Raw genomic sequence first — 23,375 nt, forward strand, 5'->3', positions numbered from 1 at the left:
TCAGAAGCGTAGGATTTCTACTGGCAACCTTACTTTCAAGTCTTTCTTTAAACATTGTACCTATTATTAATGTTAAAACTCTTAACCTTAATTCTTTTCACAGAAAAAAATCAAAGATAATTTGTTATGATCACGTACCACTTTAGTTCTACAAATCGTTTAGGAAACAATTTTTACATTTTTCTTCAAAAATTATATAGCTACATGGGATTAATAACTTAAATTCAGTATGTTCTTTTTCGGTTGCAACCATTTTACATATTTGTTGATTTAATGACGTTTTTTTTATTTGAAAATCGCCTTAAGACGTGTTTTGTATTTCTCATGTTTTCTCATGTTTTTTAGATGTAGCTTTTGACAACTGCTTGTCATACAGTTCACATTAGTATGGATTGCTAGATAAATACATTTAGAATCATTCTGCGCAAAAAGCAAATTAAAATAAGTATAGGCTTGGCTTTAATGACGATTGTAGTAAACTCCGTGACTCCGTGTACAAGCGGGTTTAGAGGGTTAACAAAAATCAATTTAAGATATTTTTTATCATTAAGTTACAAATCGAAAACAGACATGTTAAACGTAGAAAGGTAACCTTTTTTTCAATTAATTAACCATTGGCTGTGAAACATGATTTAAATAAAAAACTAAAAACTTTGAAATAAAGGGTATCAATTTGTTTTTTTTTTATTACCTTTTAATAAATTTCATCAAAATCATTAAAATACACTTTTAATAGAAAGTCCCGTTTTTGCCAGAAACCATAATTAAGACAATTAAACTGGGTAGATAGTTTCAATTAAGAATATGCATTTAAATTTTAGAATCACACAAGAAGTTTAAAGATGTTCACAACACAAAATCCTTAGCTCACATTTTACACTAACTCTTGGATTTCTCTCTTCCTTCCATTTTCATCTCTATCTAAGACCCATTCCACGGTGATGCCACAAATTTGTTTGAGCAATGTTCCAGTAAAACGTGTATAAAAGATAATCTAAATATGTATGTATGTATGTTATGTATGTATGTAGTTAAACCCACCAGTGGCTGATACACTGTAAATTTTGCCTCGATTTCCAGCAAAAAAATTGCTGGAAACGTTCAGCATTCCAAATTTTTGCTGGAAACCAGCAATCGATTGCCGAATTGCTGGATTTTTCAGCATTCGGTCATGTGCTTGTCATTTTTGCTGAAAAATCAGCAATCGGTTTTCAAATTGCTGGACTTTCCAGCAATTGATCTAGTTTGCTGGAAAATCAGCAATCGAGTTGTCAATTTGGAGTTTGTTTTTGTTTCGTACGCTGAAGTAAGGTGAGATTCTATTTTACGAATTTAGGTTAAAATAATATAATTATTTTATTTTCCTATATATTCTAGCAACCAGGCATCAAGTCAAGGGTAAGTTTTTATTGTACAGGTAGATATTCCATAGAAGATACTAATCAAAACTATTTTTACAGGTGGCGGATGATCAACACTGCGGCACAAAGCGGCCACCCCAGAGCCGGTTTTAGAAAGTTGTAAAAAAAAAGTTTTTTTTAAATAAATAAATCCCTTATTGAAAATGGGAGAAAATAATTGTTTTTATTGCTTATTATATACACAGCCAATATTAAACTGTAATTTTGAATTGAAATATAAATTTCATACTAAACACTGCCGGTTGTGTTGAAAGAAATAGCTGGTTTCCAGCAATCTGGATTGCTGATTTTCCAGCAATTTGAATTGCTGGAAACCAGCATTAACGTTTGCTGTTTTTTCCAGCAATTGAAATTGCTGGAAATTTTGCTGGAAAGTCAGCGGGACAAAAACCAGCAAAATTTTGCTGGTTTCCAGCAAAAAAAAATTTGCTGTGTAGGTCTTTCGACCCGTGTCGGTACGGGAAGTCTCGATCGCACGTTCAAATATTGTCCATGCTTAACTCACCAACAATATTTTCAGTGCAACCAAGGGGTCCGTTACCACTGGTTTGGGATAGGTTTGACTCACCAAACTCTCTTCCGACTGTTCGAAACAAATTTAGAATTATGAAAAGGAACCATAGTATCCCTCTCATGATTCCAAATTTAACGAGATACTCCGGCTGGCTTGAACCCACAATCCATTGTATGTCAGCCTTTCGTTCGCTTGGTGACCTATCCAGCCCCCCACGAATCCCCTTGAATAGAGTTAAGCTATTTTAAATATATGAATATAATACATCTTATCTTTTTTCAATATAAATATAAATACATTTTAAACATATTACGTTTTAACCATTTGAAAAGGATACTTATCTTCAAACCCTAAAAGGCATCGGGAATATTTTAAAGGTTTGACTGGTCTTAGCATGCCTAAATTGCTATAGCGATCGTCCAAACATATTTTTTTTCCTACACCAGCATTATGTTCGCCAGTTTATTTTGAAAATAACATTCAAAATAGTATAGCAATGTTAATGTTCATGCTTCCAACTTGATGTCTTCATTACGTAGCATCCAAGGATGTGGACAAACAAACACTTTTCACTAAATGTGCAAAAATGTAACGAGAGGTTTTTCGTTCATCCGCCTTTGGGAAGAAGGATACGAATTTCAACCAGGTGAACATGGAGTATCCATAAGCCTTGCCCATGGATCTGATTTCCGTGACCCGAAACACTCTCAGTACTTTAAGTTCACAATATTCCGATGGTATTCACTTAAATCACTTTATTTTGAAATTTTAATTTTTCAGAGCAAAATTCGGAGCAAACCAAAAACACGTGCTCTTCGTTTGACAGCCGCCTACTCTCTCCCGAATCGAATGCCCCTTTGATGTCCCGTGTATAAAAGATAATCTAAATAGCGTACAAATCTAAAAGGTATATCAATTTATTCGGAATTTAAAGCATTATCTACATGTTGATATTAGAAGTTTTAATGGAGTCGTTACGCGTATGCCACAACTTGCCCATTTTAGATTTTCTGAAAATTTCACATTTCCTTTTTATGATTGAAAAATAAGAACTGCCGAAATGCTGAGTGGTCACCTGGAATGGGTTCTAACTAGAACTATTAGATCTTTAGGAAAAGATCGATCTCCAAGATTGATTCAGATGGGCGGTCGTAGGATCGATTCACCGTAAAATTCAAGCTTGAGAATCGATCCCTAATAGATCGATCTTATCCATTTTTTACAAGAAAGAGAACATTTTGTTATAATAAGGATAAAAAAGAACACAAAGTTTCAAAGATGCGTTAAACTTCTATTTTTGGTTGAGATAAATAAATATGAACTTTGATTTAGATACTCAATATATTGAAAAATTCCAAACAATTACTCTGGTGTAGGGGAGATGGGGGCATAATGGCCACCTTAAGGAAAACGGTTATTTAACCATAGAAAATAGCTATAATATGGAGGTTACATTATTGTTTCGTGACACTTGAAAAGCCTATTCCCTAACAGGCTGAAACGTGAAAAACTAGATGAAAACGTTAAAAAATGCATTTTAAAAAATTTTGCCAAAAGCTGAAAACCAGCCACTGTTGAGGCATAATGAGAACCCCCCCTGAGGCAGTATGAGCACCATTAATCAGAGCAAGATGTGCGTTTTTGCCGGGGAATCTAGCAGCGAATTCAATTCCATGAAGTCAGGTGAGTCGTAGATTCATCAAACAAAGCAATAACAAAATAATCTAGGTGTGTTTGTAGAATACAAACAATTCACGCATGCTCATACATTAAGTGCTTTGTTCGGAGGATGATGCTACTAGCCGTATAATGTAACAATAAAAAAATCGATCATGAATTGTGAATGGAAAAAAATCACCTCGAACAGAAATCTAACTCTAGTCTTTTGATTACCTCTCCGACACCTTACCAATAGGCTAAATTGTCGGATGAAAACTAGTCAAGGTGTGGCGCTATAAATCAATTTTAATTCGCTGCTAGATTCTACGGCAGAAAATGCTCATTATGCCTCGATAATATGGTGCTCTATATGCCCCTAGTCAACAAATTTAAGTAAAAACGTGTTTTAAATTGATAAAAGTGAAAAATCAAAAATTTTATGATGGCAAAAATTGAGAAACAATGTATACATCATGTTGCAGTGCGTACATTATAGATCAAGGTTATTTTAAGATCGTAAGAGCTTATTTCGTGGTGCTCAAAAATTATAATATTTTCGTAACTTGAGAACCAAGCTAGTTTTTTTTTTAAATATCTCTATAAAGATGATAAGGAGATTCCTTTTTTTGTGAAAAATTAATACTATAGGAAGTACGAAACAAATCCTCATGAAAATTTATTTAAGAAAATACGCACTTTCGTAGAAAAGCGTAGTTCTCATTATGCCTCGGGTGCTCGTTATGCCCTCATCTCCCCTACCTTGCATATATTTTGAGCCAATCAAATCGAACAATAAAAAAATATCATTGTTGTTTATTTTTATCAAAAGTTGCCTATAAGGTTCTATTTAGTTCTAAATATTTTCAAGATCGAATAATCATTAATAATCTAATAAAAATATTGTAACAAAATCTTGATTTCAGGAGCGAGTATATGAATTTGAAGAAAAAATAGAATTCTGATCGAAGTATCATACCTCAGATTTTGTATTCACCATCAGTCATCATTTAAAAATAAGTTATGAAACTAAAAAATGAGAATGTTATAAACTTATATGTTTGTATTCGTTTTTAATTAAAATTTCAGAACGCCATCTGATATACCTAATTTAAAATACCAAATTTTGAATTTTGTTTCTGAGCTCGGGTGAATTTTAAGATTCATCAATCCAAATCATTCACACAATGAAAATTTCAATTGAAAGTAATATTCCAGTTTCAGATTTGACAAAAACAGTTTAATTATTGGAATGAGAACTTTCAATCTTTCGAAACATTTGGTTCAATGGCTCGTATAATTCTAAAACTTAGCAGTTTTTAATGAATTGCAGCTCAATGAAATTAAAAACTTACATTATAACTAGAAACCGATTAAAAATACATTTATTATCCTGTCTATTATGAAGGATCAAGATTTTGCCTAGATTTTCGAATTTCAGAGACAATACAATGCTTAAGTTAGAGGGAACAAAGTAATTTGACAATTTTAAGAAAATTCAATTGAAAATGATATAACTGTTTCATTTCTGACACACAAAAGGGCGTTATGAATTTTTAATATTAATGTTTATGATTTATTTAACATCTATGTAGAAGATTGCAAAACGTTTTGTTTTCAATAAAATCTGAAATTCATTTTGGTTTAAAATTTCTATGAATTTTGATCAAATTCCTGAATTTCCATCGAAAAAAAAGGATTTTTTTTAAATGTATAATTTTTCATTTTCTTAATTTTATTAGCCCTCTCTGTTGGCAAACTGTTACTATTCCTAACAAATGATTCAGATTTTAATTCATTCGATTCAGATTTAATGAAGTTCTAAAATAGAAATGATATTCTTGAACTATGTACAATTTACAATGAGAAATGAATTTAAGAACCGATTAAAAACAACATGATATTTTTGAATCATCATTCTGAAAAATATAACAAGATAAATAAGTGTTTTAAAATCGCTTTTAAGTTTAAAATAAATTTTAAATAGTTTAAAATTTAAATAGTTTAAATATAATCTCAAAAATTTGTTTCTCGAACATTTAGCTGCAAAATTAAAATCATGAAAAATTCGTTTCGATTAACTTTCATTGGTATGAAGAAGCTCATGAAAAATAAATAATTGAAAAGTTTCATGAAAAATTTTTCCATTCAACAAAAGGTGAATCATTCTCATCTGTAAAATGACATTTATAACAAGAGATTTCTTAATGAGCTCATAAAGTCTTCCTGGTTTTTATCAATATTCTGTCACACGGAAAATTATTGATTGGCAGATTGAATTGTATCGAAGAATATCGAGAAAAAAAATAGAAAATAGATTTAAAAAGTTAAAACTAATTCTCCAATTTTGAAATTTGTCATAATATCTAAATCTAAGTTCTATGAGATCATATTGAAAGAAAAGGGGCTACATACTGTATTCTCCCCCCTTAGAGCGAGCTCTAGGACCGCCCCTGTTACCGACAAACAATTGATTCCAATTATTCAATTTTAAGTCAGGCGTCAAAAAAAGGGGTCGTCCATATTATTTTTTCACAATTGTTGCGATATTGACGTTATCATATATCAGATTGGGATGAAAATATGCAAACGGGAGTTTCCAGGGATCAAAACCCTTCCTGTGTCATTGGTTTTCTTGGAATTTTGAACATCACTGATTGCATCTTGATTTGACCGTAAATTGCGGCAACCTCCGAAGCGACCGACCACAGGGTTGCCAATGTACCAGATTTTTCAGAATTTGCCTGATTTTTGGATAAGCCTCCGATTTTTCCTGATTTTCGGAAAAAGCTTGATTTTGTAATTTTCACGGAAAATTTTCATCAACTATAATGATGTACATTTTACCTCAAACCATCCTAGAGTGTCAATATTCATTTTAGGAAGCTTTGAGGCTTGTAACTTTTTACTAGATTCGGAAAAAATCTGTAGATCAGTTATCAATAGCTCGAAAAAAGGTTTACGAAGTGCTCAAGAAAGCTTAGGTTGAAAGCTGTATGTTGGACATGTGGATATACTTTATTGAATTTTCAAAAGTTTGAAGTAAAAAATAGGTGTCAAATCCGTACTTTTCAATCTATCAACGGTCTAAATTGTTTAAGTCATTGGTGAAATTTTTTTAACAGTTAAGAAGAAATTTTACGTTATTTTACGCATTTTAGCATCATTGGATTATCAAATTACGAAACACAAATTTTGTTCAATCTGTTTTTCCTCTGATTATTATTACACCTAAGTTTACGTTGCAATGGATTTGGAGTATGAAAACGGAATATGCTGCTATACAACTATATTCACAAGAAAGGTTATTTCATTCCGAGTTCAGTGAAGTAATTGTATTGTTGATGAGATGTTTCTCAAAAACCTGATGGGCAGATTCAAGTGTATCTGTAGAATAAATAAGTTGCCTGCTAAATAAGAGAATATAAAGTTAATTTATGATTTAAATTTTGTTTTTAAAATTCGAATTTTAAATCTGATCGAGCTTTTGAAACGAATTCCAGTTCGGAAATCTAAATGTAAAGGACGAACCCGGAATTATTGCGACACATTCAACAGAGCATAACTTTTTTACCATTGGGTAAAAATCAACTAAATTTTGCACACTTTCTCATTGATGTGCATTGTTTACATGCTGTCAAACTCGAAGTCGTGATTTTCGATTCAACTAAAATAGAGGTGAACCAACGCGAGTCGAGAGAACAAATTTTTTCCAAACAGCTGGAATTTCCTGAACTGTCGCACCGGCAGTTGAGAAAAATGTTGAACATTCACCATTCAACCGTCTCCAGAGTGTTGAAGCTTCAGTAGCGGTTAAAGTTGGACCACGACAAAGAAGCTGGAAGAAAACCGGGACCGAAGAACAAAAAGACGGAGGGAAAGGTGAAGCGGATGATTAAAGCAAATCCCAACGTCTCAAGCCGTGATTTGTCCGAAAAGATCGGCATGTCCCAAACCGCGATGAGCGGCATCAATCTACACGACTAATACTCGGCACGGAAGCTCTACGAGAAGATGCTGACAAAATATGGCTGCTGTGTGTTGGACGACGAAACGTATACGAAAGCCGATTTTAAGCAAATTCCGGGGTTGGAGTTTTTCACCGGCAAGAGCAGGTTTGATGTGGACGAAAAATTTAAGAAGAAGAAAATGTCGAAGTTTGCCTTCAAATATCTCGTTTGTCAGGCCATATGCTCTTGCGGAATGAGAAGTGAGCCTTTTTTGACAAAGGGTACAGTAAATGGTGAGATCTACAAATCTGAGTGCCTCGAGAAGCGCTTTTGATGTTCTTGCAGCAGTACGATGTAGCTCCGCTATTTTGGCCAGATTTGGCATTAGTCACTATTCTAAAAGCGTCCTGGAGTGGTATGAGGCCAATTTTGTCCATTTTGTTCCACAGGACATGAACCCCGCCAAAATGTCCGGAGCTGCGCCCGGTGGAGCAGTACTGATGAGCAATAATGGAACGGGAACTTCGGAAGAGCAAGAAGACAGTCAAAGACGAGAAGGACATGTTAAGAAAATAGAGAAAAAGAAAACTGAGAACTGGTACCGAATGGTACAAAAATGGCCAAAATGACCAAAACTTGTAAGTTAAAAATTCTGCGAAAATATCTCTAAAAAAATCCACGGTTTCGAATTTATCGGGATTGTTGGAAATTTTTAAGTTAACGTTTTGCATACAAAAAGTATTCACAACATGGCTTGACAAATTTCAGAAACACCATCACATCAAACCACAGACAAATTTGAAAAAAACTGTTTCAAAAACTCACCTCTGCCGGTTGTAGTACTGCGAATCGTCGTACGTTGGCGGAGGACTGGGCCCGCTAGCAGACGAGATTTTCGGGACCGCCGCTGTTGCTGCTGCTGCTGCCGTCTGGTGGTGTACGCCAACGATGATGGCCGGGTTCGCCGCAATCGTCGCTGGAGTTTCTGCAAACGCCATTCTGAATGTTAGAATGATTTTAACCCAACCGTCACTGCAGAAGGTCTTTTAAAAGAAAAATATAACGGGGGTGTTAGTACTTACCCAAGGTACTGGTTCCGAGGAAGAAATTCGAATCTGGCTGAGGCCAAGGTGTGTCATTTGGGCCGTCGTCCTCTTCCTGGTCGGAAAGCTGGTTGTTGTTTATTTCCTGGTATGGAACCTGTAACATGTTTCCGCTGCTGGTAGAAGGGCCATCGTTAAGTTCCGGTGGAAGTTGAACCTCAAGAATTGGGTTGTTGCTTTCAGATGTGTTGCTAGGTCTTCGGGATCGGCGCATTCGGCTTCTTCGACCGGAAGCCGAAGATGAATGTCTTCTACGTTTGGGTTTAATGTCATCGTCCATTCCAACCTTGATAATTTCGTCATAGTCTGGCGGTGCCTCGTAGATCGGGGGTTCATCAACCTCATCAGCTCCACGAGTGCTGTTGTTATCTGCTTGAGTAATAGTAACTATTAGACTTTTGAAGCTGTCCTTGTACATGGAGTAGAGTTGAACTTACCCAAAAGTTCACTTATCGTTTGAAGTTGACTTTGGAGTTCCCTCTGTTGCCGGGCCCGATTTCCGCTTCGATACAGTAGTATTATCAGAGCCGAAATAAGGGATATAAGCCCCAATGAACTTGCTATGAAGATAATAGTGGCGGTACGCAAATCTGGATAACGATCGATTTTTGGGAAGTAATAGTTTGGGGTATGAGAGTACCATCGACGATCGACTAGATCGGTTTCCCATTGTCCTTCACAGCTTTCTGGTTCGTCACTACCGTCTCCGCAATGATCGAAACCATCGCAGCGCAGCTGCGTAGGGATGCATTTTCGATTTTTGCAGAGAAATTCCGAACCCATGAAGCAGTCTGAAAGAGTAATATGTAATTTTTAGTAAAATACGTTTGACATAAGATGATCAAACCCTCATACCTAAATAACTGTAAGCCGTGTAGACCAACGCCATTTTGGACTGCATCCCAAATGTAGCTCTCAGATGGACATAGAATCCTGCAGTTAGGGGCACAACGTAGTTTTTCACCGATTTTCCTCCGTTCGGTCTTACGATGTCCAAAATACTATTATCAGAAGTCACCCCTTGAATGATTGTTAGCATCGAATTCGCGCCCATCTGTCCAAAGGTATCAATTTTCAGCGAAAGATGAGTCTTCAGATGAGCATACGTATTGGGAGGCTTCAACAACCAAATACAGTCGTATATTCGACTGTCATTTTCACCGGGGACCATTTTCATCATCGTGATTGCACCTCCAATATTTTCCACCATACCCCCGCAACCCGTATCCGGCATCATTGAAGGATTTGCCGCACCTTCCATCGATAGGAAGGCAACCTTCGCTCGATAACCCAACCCAGACCCACCGTTCGCGTAAAATCTTACAATCATAGACGGTCCACTGCTCTGAACTACCGGAGGTCTAAAACTGGATCCAGATACGGCGCTCAATCGTTGCCCATTCCAATCGTAGAATTCCATGGTTGAAGTTTTTGCCAGCTGGAAGTCACTGAAAATCACATTGATACGACAGGATTCCACGTTACAGCTTAGCAAGTACTCCTTGCCGAAGTCCCGCGGGTAGTACGATGGGAAGTATGGCGTCATGATGGATTTGACGTTCGCTCCCGTGAGATTTTGCACCTCGCCGGGATCTCCCTGCAAGGTTTCTCGGTTTCCTAAAATGTTGAAAAAAACGTTTATTACATTTCAAAAGTATCTCTACGATTTGTTGCGATTAAGTTTTTTTTTAAACATTCTTTGATGATGGAATAATACCCTATGCTAGTCATTAATATAATGATTAAAAAGAAGTTATGTCGGTCTCGAATACTACAGAACAATAAGTTTAACAAATTAGGGTGGATTAGTTTTTGGGACCTGGAATTATTCTTGTGAAGTTCAAAGCCCCTTCCTCTTATGAAAAAAAGAGCTTCCTCTCAAATTTGGGTTTTGATTGTGTAAAACGCGAGTGGGATTTCATCATCTTCTGGAATGAACAAATTTGTTAACAAATTTGAAATCCTTCAAACGAATTTCAATGCTTTATTCTCTTTCCAGATCAACATTTGAACCTGAAATATTGTAGAAAATTATTTTTTTTGACGATAATCAGTACTTATGCCAATATTTGAATGAGAAATTATTTAAAAATGTAGGTAGGTATCATGCAAATCAATAATTCTGGAGCAAGTGAGTCTACCTAAGGATGCAAAATTATTTGCTGATACTAAACGATGAATTTAGAATCAGAATTAGCTTAAAAAATTGACGATGAACTTAAGCTCTCTATTGTAATTACCTGAAATTCTAAATTTAAATATTCTGCTTTTCTAAAGGAAAATTGGTGTAAGAGTAAAAATTCAAATTTTGAATTTAAAAATAAAGTTGGATTCGCTGTTAGATTCTACGGCATAAAATGCCCATCGTACCCCGATTAACAGTGCTCATACTGCCACAGTGGGTTCTCAACGTGCCCCACACAGTGAATGATTTTCAGCTTTTGGCAGACGTTTTTAAAATGCATTTTTCAACATTATTAAATTTCTTAATAAATAAATAAATAAAGGGAAAAAATATAAAAATATCAGTTTGTGGAAAGAAGACGAAAGTTTACAAAAAAATCAATTTCCTTAAATGAAAGTTTTTCAATTTAACGCACGCACTGTGTAGCTACTTTAGTTATATTTTTGTAAAGAGAAATGGCCATCAACATTGGCATGGTCAAATTCCGTAATGTGTACTCACTTTCAGCCACATATTCCAGGGTGAAGGCATGCGAATGATTGTTCCAGTGCAGAAACCTTATCATCACCGAGCGGGTTTGCGTTTGGTAGACCACATCCTGACCGCAGTTCCGCCTTCCAGACTGTTCCAGATCGAACGGGGGCTCGGAAAATTCCAAATAATCGCACCGGCAGGGCATCTCATTGTGGTGCGAGCACTTTGTGGGAAAATTCGAGTAGCTGGAAAAGTGTAAGAGCCGGATTAGAAGATTTATTATTAGACCTCTGGGGCTTTCATAAGGCGGCCGTTTAGCTTGGGGGAAGGGATATGTGCAAAAATATGCCACGCGCTAAGGCTGTTCGGAAATTGAGTGTGACGCAATGTGCGTCGGCCTTATAGGTATGACACAAAAAGCCGACTTTTGTAAACACCATATTATCGAGCGCCTCCTGCTCACCTTAATGAGATTTTGAAGTTACATGATGGGCAGGTTACCAGCTCCAGGGTGCAGACGGAGGGCGCCGTCTGATTGGTTTGCTTGGAGAAAAAGGTAAGAAAGGTAAATATACTCATTACAAAAACAGACATACGTGGTACTTATGCCCATACGTTATGGTCAAACTATTTTATAACATAACGAGATCGATAAGAATTGCGACATAGTTGGGAGATAAAGTGACCTTTGTTCTTGAATTTTCCCGTTAACTTGCTGGATTTTCATGAGGGCATAAACAAAAACCTACATAGATATGTATCTTATTCTTGTGCATATCCAACAAGTTTTGTAAACTTTAAGTAAATAAGCTACAAGTTGAATCGTTCAAAAACTATAAAATTTATTTATGAAAATGTTTCGTTTAAAATTAAATTTTCAATAAAGTTGCCATATTTTTTGCGAAAAACTTAATTTATAAAATTTTTGAGATATAGGTCCAATAAAGAGTATAAGCCCAGTGCCATTACAGGAACAGTTGAAATTTTGATAAATTTGATAAACAGGCAAAAAGTCATGCAAGAATTCTGGTATATTTTATGTTAATAATCACAAGGAAGAGGAGTTTGTTTATACTTAATTGTTTTTCTTTTTCTTCTTCTTTTACCAACATATCTTTTTGGTGTTAGGAATATTCACGTGATTTTTCTATCATCATAGCACACTATAGGCGATGGAAGCGCTGCCGAATTTGGGTGAAGGTTTTCCATTAGTGCAAGTGGGATGCAGCTAAAATTTGACCCAATTTTTTACAGATCTTACGGGTTATTCTTAAGGAGAGAAGGAATAACTTTTTGATTTCATCGCCCATACTTCGGATACTTGAGTTATTTAACTTTGTTTGAAAAATTACACTAAATGTGACTTGAAGATAATTTTTTATCACTTTACAATGTTTCTGACATGAACAAATTATAACAAAAATATAGGGGAGATGAGGGCATAATGGGCACCTTAAGGAAAATGCTTATTTAACCATAGAGAACAGCTGTAATATGTGAATTACATCATTGTTTCGTGTTCCGACACTCAAACAGTCTATTGTCTAATTGGATGAAATTTGAAAAAGTAGATAAAAACGTTTAAAGATGCATTTTAAAAAATTTTGCCGTAAGCTGAAAACCAGTCACTGTAGAGGCATAATGAGAAACCGCCCGAGGCAGTATGAGCACCATTAATGAAGGCATAATGAGCATTTTCTGCCGGGAATTGAGTAATAGAGCTACGGCTCAACTTGTATCGTCTGACGATTTGGCCTATTCGTTAGATGTCGGAGAGATAATCAGTAGGCTCGAGTTCGATTCCTGGTGGAGGTGATTTTTTTTCTTCTTTTATCATTCATGATCATGATTGCACTAAACGGTGAAGATTCATCAAACAAAGCAAAAACAAAATAATCTAGGTCTGTTTGTAGAATTCGAAGAATTAACACATGTTCATACATTATGTTTCTGGTGTTTTGTTTGACGGATGATGCTTTGATGCTATTAGCCGTATAATGTAACAATAAAAAAAATCAATCATGAATGGTATGTGCAAAAAAAAATCTCCTCGAACAGGAATCGAACTCGAGTCTACTGATTACCTCTCCGACATCTAACCAATAGGCCAAATCGTCAGACGATACAAATTAAGCTGTAGCTCTATTATTCAGTTGACTTCATCGAGTTGAATTCGCTGCTAGATTCTCCGGCAGAAAATGCTCAATATGCCTTCATTGAAAGTGCTCTGTTCGCCTCTAGTGAACAAATTAAAGTAAAAACGCGTTTTACAATTGATTAAAGTGAAAAATCAAAAATTTTATGATGCTGAAAATTTTGAAACAATGTGTAGATCATGTTGCAGTGCGTACATTTCAGATCAAGATGATTTAAAGGTCATAAAAGCTTATTTGGTGGTGCTCAAAAATTATAATATTTTCGTCACTTGAGAACCTAGCTGGTTATTATTTAATATTTCTGTAAATATGAAAAGTTTTTTTTTTTTTTTTGGTGAAAAATTAATACTATAGGTAGTACGAAACAAGTCCTCATGAAAATTTGTTTAAGAAAATACGTACTTATGTAGAAAAATGGACTTCTCATTATGCCTCGGGTGCTCGTTATGCCCTCATCTCCCCTATATTTCATTATATTAACCGTTAGAGTGTAACATGAACTTGAAAATACCATGTTTTCAAAACGATGGTAAACTCTCAACATTTTTCAGACCAAGTTTTCTAAAATGTTGACTATGGGTTCTATTGATTCCTAGAGTTTAAAAAGGAATATTTTTCTTCTCAATAGATTGTGATCATTGCTAATTACGAGATAACTAATATTTAGCCAATAACTGATATCCATACAATAATTGTCTGGTAAAAAAGGGCTAAGAAAATTGATTTTTTTTCTTAAATCTAGAAAAAAGCGCCTTAAAGTATGCAATGCCAATAGGTTGAGTTATAATTATGAAATTTCCTTCTTCGGATATTTATAAATTGTGAAATGAGAAAAAAAACATGACCAAAATAGTCAATTGACATTATATTCTGAAATTTCGTTTGATTTTTTTCCAAGGATTAGGGCCCCGAAATGAAAGACCAAGTCTCATTCAATGAAGGATCAAGTCTTCCTTAACTTTAAAAATATCGCCTTTTTTATTCCACGAAAATACTTCTAGTTCATCTACGGGTTCTTGTATCGTTCCAACTTTTTGAGCATAGAAACTTGAAATTACACGCTGTCTGAAAATGCAAAAGGTGTCGAAGTGCTAAATTTTTCCAAAAAGATATGATAAAAATAAGAAAAGGGGATCAAGTATCCCCATTCTCCCCTACTACTTTCTTACTTCTGTTAAAAAAATTTCACGGGACGGAAATTTTGACGTCCTTACAAGGCAACAGCTACTGGAACTCCATCTCGTTGGAAAAATCTACGACTCGTACTGAAAAAATCCACTTTTTGTAACTTGTTACAAAACTGTAAACAGGAAAACAAACGCAGTTTCCGATCCTTAGTTCCACTGTGACGCTTGGTATGAACCTGCCGATCAAAAGTTTGCATCTCACGGAAACGTTTGAGAACGCTGCACACGGTCGATTTGACTATTTTCAAGGATTTCCCGATTTTTGAACCTGACCACGTCGGTTTTTTGATGTGGGTGTCCAATATTAAGTTTCGTTTCACAGCTTCCATCACGTGTAACTTTATTGAAACAAAACGAATCGCAAGATCACTCGTGTTAGGAAAAAGTGGTAGAAATTTTGACACTTGTAGCACATTTTGAAAACTTTACCATGCAAAAATGTTTTCAAGATCTTTGGACGTTGTATTTTTTTACAACACTGTTTCTTTTTCGCCGTATGTGATAGAAATCGAGCTATTTTTGAATCACAGCATGCGAAATTACAGGCCACATCTTGAAAATGATTTTGCATGGCAAAATTTTCAAAATGTGCTAAAAGTGTTAAATTTTCTACCACATTTTCCCAAGTGATTTTTTTTCCACTGATAGAGGAAACATTCCAAAACAAAGTACTGTCAAAACATTCCAGAACCGACCACTAGAAGCGCTGTGGTATAATTAACAGCGCGTCCAGATTTAAGTTGCTTTATGCCGAATGTTCGGCTCATCGAATAGGTCGAATATACCTAAATATTAAAAATTTACACTATAACAGATTTGTAAAATTTTCTAAATGATGTTGGATATTTCATAAAATATACAACACAAAGTTAAAAAAGCTAGGTACTTAATCACCAAAAACTTAAGGTTTCCGTGGATCTTTGATCGTACTGGAGAATGCTGACATGTAACGCTTTATATTTCGATTATACGTTATAACAAATTTCCTAGGATTCATACATAAATTCGGGCTTGCTTATAAATTCATTAAAGAGTTTGAGTTAAATCTGGCCAGGATGCACAGATATTGTTCAAAACTTTCTGGATTTAGCCCGGATTTATTCACATTATTTACTAAAATAAATGAAAAACTCGAATTTCGTTTTGAAAAGTTTTAGTTTTTGTGTCAAAAGAAAATTTCTAGAATAACTTCGAAAGTGAAAGTATTTTATGTTTAATCCTTTGATAAGATTTGAACGCTTCTGATGTGATTCGATGAAAAGGTTTATTTTCCAGTAATTTTCTTTCACTACCCCATTGTATGTTAGGATTAATGCATGGATTTAGTTCAGATTTTCCCTGTTTTCCAAATATTTTTAAAATCTCCCAGAATTGCCTGGCCGTGCGGATACGTGTATGATATGTGCATGATATGCTCAAGGTTTAGGATCATCACTCTTTTCAACAAATGTTTTTAAGATATCTTGCTCAAATTCATCTAATTCTATACCAATCAAGCAACTTCAAATTGCTTGAAACCTGTGTTGACATGTTTTGTCCCAGATTGCACTGGAATTAATTCTCTTTTTGATAAATAAACATCCTAGAAGCGATAAGTGATCTGAATTCCTTTCAAGAAGTCGTCACATCTTGAAACATTATCCGCTCTTCACAAGGAGCGCGCTGAAATTTAGTTGAACTTATTGTCGCGCCAGCACTAAATTTTACTTCCAAAGTCCAGACTTCCGACTTTCGACTGACTTCCGACAAAGGAAAATGAAGGACTAGATCGTCGGAAGTCTGTGTTCAGCTGTCGGCTCACCAGCGACGTTTCTATTAACCCTCATCCGCATTAGGGTGTCATTTTGACACCATTGCAAGTTTGAAGGCTTGTAACTTCTTTCAGAAGCTTCAAAATACAAAAAAATCTTCGGGGACCCTTAATGAATTCAAAAGTTCTTCAATATTGCATCTTTACTTTTTTTATGGACGAACCCTGGAAGCCTGGACAAAAAAACTCCCTTTTCCGACTTTTGGTGTCATTTTGACACCACAAAAGTAATATCTATTTAAGTCGTTTGAATTATTATGAACTTCATATAAAACTTATATCAATAGAAACCTTGTAATGTCAGTAAAATATGTTTAGAACATTATATACAGCTAAAGTTACTAGTTTTCTCGTTATTCAGCATGAAAGAAAAAAAATCCGGAAAAACATGCCTCACGAAAACTGCTGTAGTTCATATGTTACACGTCCAAAAAAATATTTGCCTTATTCATATGAAAGCTGAAGTTAATGCCTACATCATGAAGACAAGAAATATTTTTTTAATTTTTTTTTTAATGAAATGGTCACAAAAAGTTAAAAAAAGTGGTCTAATAACCCTATTTTTCATTCGATTGCTAGTAAATACTGTTTGAGCGATGGTAGAGTTTTGAAAAAAATATGACTACAAAATGTATAAAAATTCTAACATTTTGCTGTCTTTAGATTTTTGATGCAACAAAAATTGAATTTACTGGAATTTTTCAAAGTTCACTACTTTGCGCGATTTTTTTACAAATTGAAATTTCATCTGTTTTTGTGGTCCACCGTCAGGTTTTACCCGGATTATCAGTGCTTTTACTTTGTTTGGACCAACCAAGAGTATATTCATTGGAAAGCATATTTAATCTTCATTCTAGTGAGGTGCAACAAATCACGCTGTGAGTTTTCACAAAAATATGAAAATTATAAACGTAAAATCATTCCTGAATTTCTAGAACTACAAGCACCTCGTCCAGCAAAACGTGTTTGTTTGCTCTCCGAGTAGGTACGGTGGGTGGTGATTCGGGCAGAGAGCGAAGCCGACAGACGAAATAATGATGCGTGTCGTGACTAGCAAACGAGAACTACTGTCAATAGAAAGTTTCCAACCGAGAAACGTACGACACGCATCACTATTTCGTCTGTCGGCTTCGCTCTCTGCCCGAATCACCACCCACCGTACCTACTCGGAGAGCAAACAAACACGTTTTGCTGGACGAGGTGCTTGTAGTTCTAGAAATTCAGGAATGATTTTACGTTTATAATTTTCATATTTTTGTGAAAACTCACAGCGTGATTTGTTGCACCTCACTAGAATGAAGATTAAATATGCTTTCCAATGAATATACTCTTGGTTGGTCCAAACAAAGTAAAAGCACTGATAATCCGGGTACAACCTGACGGTGGACCACAAAAAAAGATGAAATTTCAATTTGTAAAAAAATCGCGCAAAGTAGTGAACTTTGAAAAATTCCAGTAAATTCAATTTTTGTTGCATCAAAAATCTAAAGACAGCAAAATGTTAGAATTTTTATACATTTTGTAGTCATATTTTTTTCAAAACTCTACCATCGCTCAAACAATATTTACTAGCAATCGAATGAAAAGTAGGTTTTTTGGACCACTTTTTTGAACTTTTTGTGACCATTTCATTTAAAAAAATTTAAAAAAATATTTCTTGTCTTCATGATGTAGGCATTAACTTCAGCTTTCATATGCATAAGGCAAATATTTTTTTGGACGTGTAGAGTAGAGTGGGGCAAGAGTACGCAGGCGGAAAGAGTACGCACTAGGCTTTTACAGTAAACGACAACACTGAAACTAGCAACACTGTACCGGTTTGACAGGTCATCGAGTCAGCTGATCATATGTGTTTTTGTTTGTGGTTTGGTTCGCGCACGTCGGAGAAATGAGATAGGTTTTAGTTTTTCCAATTTTTATGTTATTTTTTGCGTATTTTGAAACATTATTATGCTTCGTGGAAATCCGCTAATCAAATCTGCATACGTGACAAAGGACACATAGTTAATATAGATTAAATCTGTGGAACACTCATGCCAGGATATGATCGGAATATTTAGCACTTTTAGCTTTTTTCACAAATGGTCGTAGGGGGCAAGAGTACGCACGTTTGGTGGGGCAAGAGTACGCGTTGGTTTCCTTCGTCTTTTTGATAGCATTTGGAAAGCTAACCCAAAGAATAATCATGTTTTCAAGAATCAGGACGTACAAAGGAAAAACCAGCCGGAAGATTTGCTCTCCGGAGATGGTGGAAAACGCCAGGCAGCGGTTGAAGGACGGAAAAACGAAGCGCCCGATTGCTGAAAGCCTCGGGACTTCGGAATCAACCTTGCTTAAACGCCTTAAGAAGGTAATCAACAGAAGATATTTTTGTATTGAATTGTGAATAACAATCATTTTTCTCGACCAGGGATTCGGTGCTAAAAGCCATGGACAATTCACTTCAGTTTTTACCCCTCAGCAGTCAGAGGATCTCGTAAATCACTGCAGAGCGCTGCACAGTGCTTTTTACGGTCTGACTTTCAGTGATTTGCGTCACTTCGCCTTTGCCTTTGCTGAAGCGAACAGCGTTACCCATAAAATCACTGTTTTATTTTAACTATTGTTTATGAAATAAAGGTTTTGTTTTGTTTAATAAACTATTATAATGATTCAAGACCTCTCTTATACCTGACCGGAATGAAATACAATGAGCTTATTATATGCGTACTCTTGCCCCACCTCATGCGTACTCTTGCCCCACTGGTGGGGTAAGAGTACGCTTTGGTAATTTTTGAAAAATATGATTTTTTATCAATGTTTAGAAACATAATCAAAACTTTTTGCGTCATACAATCAAGGTAAAGAGCCTTACTTTAATTTGGTTTAATTAGTATAATCGATACTTTGTTCTTTGAAGAGATACGATAAGTACACAACTAAGTGCGTACTCTTGCCCCACTTTACTCTAACATATGAACTACAGCAGTTTTCGTGAGGCATGTTTTTTCGGATTTTTTTTCTTTCATGCTGAATAACGAGAAAACTTGTAACTTTAGCTATATATAATGTTCTAAACATATTTTACTGACATTACAAGGTTTCTTTTAATGTAAGTTTTGTTTAAATCGGTCTAATACGCCAAAAGTTATAACGATTTGAGCTTGTGGTGTCAAATTGACACCACAAGTGCTGATTAGGGTAATGAAATCTAATGCGGATGAGGGTTAAACCATATTGTTAGTTTTCTTTCAACCTTTCTTTTGATGAAAGCCGCTCACTCAGACTTCTGTTGGATTTGAGATCATCTTAATCCTTCACTTTACACAAATCTCCTTTACTTCAACGTCGTTTGCCCTGTTCTTACATGTCCGATCAATTGTAAGTAAACAGTCCAGTCCAGTAAAAGTTTTCCCTGGTGGTGTGTTTTTCCCCACATCAAATCCAATTAGAAAAAGGTCACCTATTTTCCCCATCATAGCCGGCAGACTGATTGCTTCTAATTTTTCGACCCCTTTTTTGAAAAATTAAAATTTGAAAAAAATATGGATTTGTAGCTCTTACTTTGGACACAGTCACATTGGTGGCCTGCAACAGCCCACGATCTCCCAGCTCGAGATAAACACGATGACCGTTGTACACTCCACATATTTCGTTGTTCCGATATACTTTCGCAAATCCTTCAGCGCCAGAAAGCAACCCCACCAGCAGCAGGATCACAACGGTTTGGTTAATTTTCGGATTCCCAATCAAGCATGAGACCCGAATCGCGGCTCTCATGGCAAGGCTTCACTGGAGCCTTAGTTTGAGATACTTTATCTCCGTGATCTTCTATAAAAACCCACGAAATACGCACTTTTTCTTCACTAATTGATGACTAATACAATCGGTTGAACAAAAAATTCCAGGTGTTAGATTGAGGAAATTAGTTTCGATTTTGGTTTTTCGCAAAACGATACTAGACGACCGACGACCACGGGAAAACTGAACGCTTTCCTGCTGGACTTTGCAAGGTAAGTCAACTTCGGTGCATCCTTACAAGTTCACCTGTTGTCGGGGGAAGTTTTCCGACCATTTGTTGCTGAGGCGTTCTGGCCGTTGTTATAGAATAGAGTCCGACCAGGTCAAAAGGAAAACAAAATAGGTAGCTAGTTGCCGAATAGAATAACGGGTCCGAACAACAAGTGATAAGTATTTTGCTTATGTCGACCGGAGACTTGTTATATACCATCAACTCGTCGGTGAGGCAATTGTTACGAAAAGAAATGGGAGGTAAAGTTTTTCTTCATTCATAAGAACATTGTTTTTCATTTGAAACTTTTACGTTACCATGCCGATTTCTAGGCAGAACAACATCTTTGCAGTTATATACGCAGCAATAATTGAACACGTGTTGGACATACTTTCCTAAGTGGGTAATTTGAATTAGCTGTTTCAGCTATTAAACTATTAAAAATTTAAATTCAGTCCAAAATATGTTTTAAAAATTGTAAAGCTACACATAAATTGTATTTATTCAGATTCTGGTAAGAACTCTTCTCTCGATAATGTTGGGTCTGTCTTGCCATTTTTCGGTGGTGTTTTTCACCCCTCGGAGCTTGTTTTGTTGGATGGCAGTCCATTTGCTGCCCCATGAGTTACCGATTCTGTTTTTCAGGTGCAGCATGGCATCGGACTGGGGGATGGAGGTAATAGTTGATGGAAGACTGGTACCGGCAGAGGCCAGGCGGTCGGCAGCTTCGTTGCCTTTTTAAGTTGGTAACCACAGATGGTAAATCCCGGTTTACGGATTGTATTCCAAGGCACGGCGAGCCACCTCGTCCCCCCAGTTTGCTACTCTGGGTCCATGGGTACAATGGGAATACCTGGTTCCCACCACAAACTGTTTAGTACACTATGCTTCAATAGTGGGAGGTCTATTCGCGCTAATGCGCTCCAAGACAATACTCATTAACGAGACCACTTTCAGCAAAACCTCTCATCCTTACGACTCGTCGCCTGAACTCTCCTCTAACGACTTGAGAACCGACATCTCCTTGCAATAACTCGAGATTCTCACACAAACCTCTTCTCTTCGCGACTTGAGGCCTGATCTCTCCTCTAACGACTTGAAATCTGACCTCTCCTCGTAATGACTCGAGTTGACCACTTGTACCCCTCCTCTAGTTGATAAACCCGACCCCTTATCATAAAGACTCGGGGATGACCACACAAACCTCTCCGCCTGAAGGTTTGAGGCCTGACCTCTCCTCTAACGACTCGAGACCCGACCTCTTATCTTCAGGGTTCGAGGTTTGCCACCTTGCCCATCGTGTGCCTGATCGAGAGCAGCTTATTCTAGACTCGCGCCTGTCACGGCACACGCGCGGGACTTAACGCAACGACTCGGATGATTCCCGACGAAGACGTCATCCTACTCCGACTCGAATGGCTCACCCGGCGTCGAGAGCCACTCTACCAGTGGGTATTCCCCGAACACGGAATAACCCTTTCCCAACGATTTCCACTGCGAAGAAGGTCAAGTCTTATCCCCGCAGCTTCTGTCGTTGAGAACCGCCCTACTCGGATACTCCCCGAAGGTGGAGCATCCTAAGCACGAACGCAGCGCACCCACGGCATCCGCTACGCAGAAGGTGTTGTCAGCTTCGTTGCCTGGGGATCCCGCAGTGTCCGGGTACCCAACAGAGGGTAATATTTTTTCCTAGGGGCTGCCTCTGAGATATTTATTTATTTATTTATTTATTCCGCCAAACAGTGTAGGCTACATATATATAATAACTTAAACCTAGAGATTACAATGTTCAAATAAGCTTAATAATAATAATTTTTCTTTACATTTACAAAGTCAGGTTCTTCGGTGCCTGTTACCGTAAAAACCTTTTTTCAGCTGCTGTTTTGACATAGTTAAGTCTATATTCTCATAATGTTTATTATAACTATACATTAAACAATTAACAGGACTATATTTTCCATAATCAGTTCGAGTAGAGGTTATAATGAAAAGATTTCTTGTTCTTAAATGACGGCAAGGACAATAAAAGTTTAATTGATTTAGTAGATAAGCAGACTGAACGCGCTGATTAATTATGTCGTTTACAAAACAGATTGCAGCAAACTCTCTTCTTACACTTAATGTTTCCATGTTTATAAGCAGGCAACGTGATTCATAGCTAGGTAATTGGTTCTGAGACCATCCTAAATTTCGTAAAGCGAATAGAACAAATTGTTTCTGGACTGATTCCAAACGGTTTTTATGTAAAATTTGAAAAGGCGACCACACAACGCTACAATACTCAAGAATAGATCTAACATAAGCTGTGTACAATGTTTTTATTGTGTATGGGTCTTTAAAATTATAACTGAAACGTTTTATAAATGCTAACATACCGTTTGATTTCTGGATTATTGAGTTATAGTGATCTACAAAGGTAAGTTTTGAGTCCAATATAACTCCAAGGTCTCTAATCTTGTTGACTCTCTCGACAGGATCATCTCCCAATTTGACAATTTCATATGACTGACATTTTCTTCTGGTAAATACAATATTTGAACATTTTGCCACGTTAAGTTTGAGCAGACTTTTAATGCACCATTTGTTAAATACATTAACTTCGTTTTGAAAGATTCTAAAGTCTTCTTCGCTATTCACTTTCATATAAAGTTTCATATCATCAGCATAAATTAGCACATTTGACTGCTTGAGAAGACAAGTTATATCATTTACGTATAAAATAAATAATAAGGGGCCGAGATGGGAGCCTTGAGGCACACCAGAAGTAACGGAGATACTTTTTGAAAGTGAACCATTAAATCTAACAACTTGTGAGCGGTTCGTTAAATAGGACCTTATCCATTTCAGTAGGTGTGAACTGAAACCCTGTTTATTTAATTTAAAAATTAACATGGGGATGTCAATTCTGTCAAAAGCTTTACTGAAGTC

General features: G+C 36.2%; 1 protein-coding gene across 3 annotated transcripts in view; it reads right to left on the reverse strand.

Annotated features, from left to right (window-relative positions):
- Window positions 1-20,430, reverse strand: part of LOC129758495 (uncharacterized) — a 27,958-nt gene extending 7,528 nt beyond the window's left edge. Inside the window, exons 1-7 of one of the 3 annotated variants that reach the window (XM_055755999.1) lie at window positions 20,000-20,430; window positions 11,767-11,846; window positions 11,331-11,548; window positions 9,500-10,261; window positions 9,082-9,435; window positions 8,624-9,016; window positions 8,367-8,526 (exon numbers count right to left, since the gene is read on the reverse strand). In XM_055755999.1, the coding sequence (XP_055611974.1) occupies window positions 8,367-8,526; window positions 8,624-9,016; window positions 9,082-9,435; window positions 9,500-10,261; window positions 11,331-11,548; window positions 11,767-11,846; window positions 20,000-20,215 (2,183 nt within the window). In that variant the 5' untranslated portion in view covers window positions 20,216-20,430. Of the gene's footprint in view, window positions 1-8,366; window positions 8,527-8,623; window positions 9,032-9,081; window positions 9,436-9,499; window positions 10,262-11,330; window positions 11,549-11,766; window positions 11,847-19,999 lie in introns of all 3 variants that reach the window. The other 2 variants (XM_055755998.1, XM_055756000.1) reach the window with 2 other exon arrangements.
- Between the last annotated feature and the right edge of the window lie 2,945 nt (window positions 20,431-23,375).

Source organism: Uranotaenia lowii, chromosome 3, assembly GCF_029784155.1.
Source record: "Uranotaenia lowii strain MFRU-FL chromosome 3, ASM2978415v1, whole genome shotgun sequence".
NCBI lineage: Eukaryota > Metazoa > Arthropoda > Insecta > Diptera > Culicidae > Uranotaenia > Uranotaenia lowii.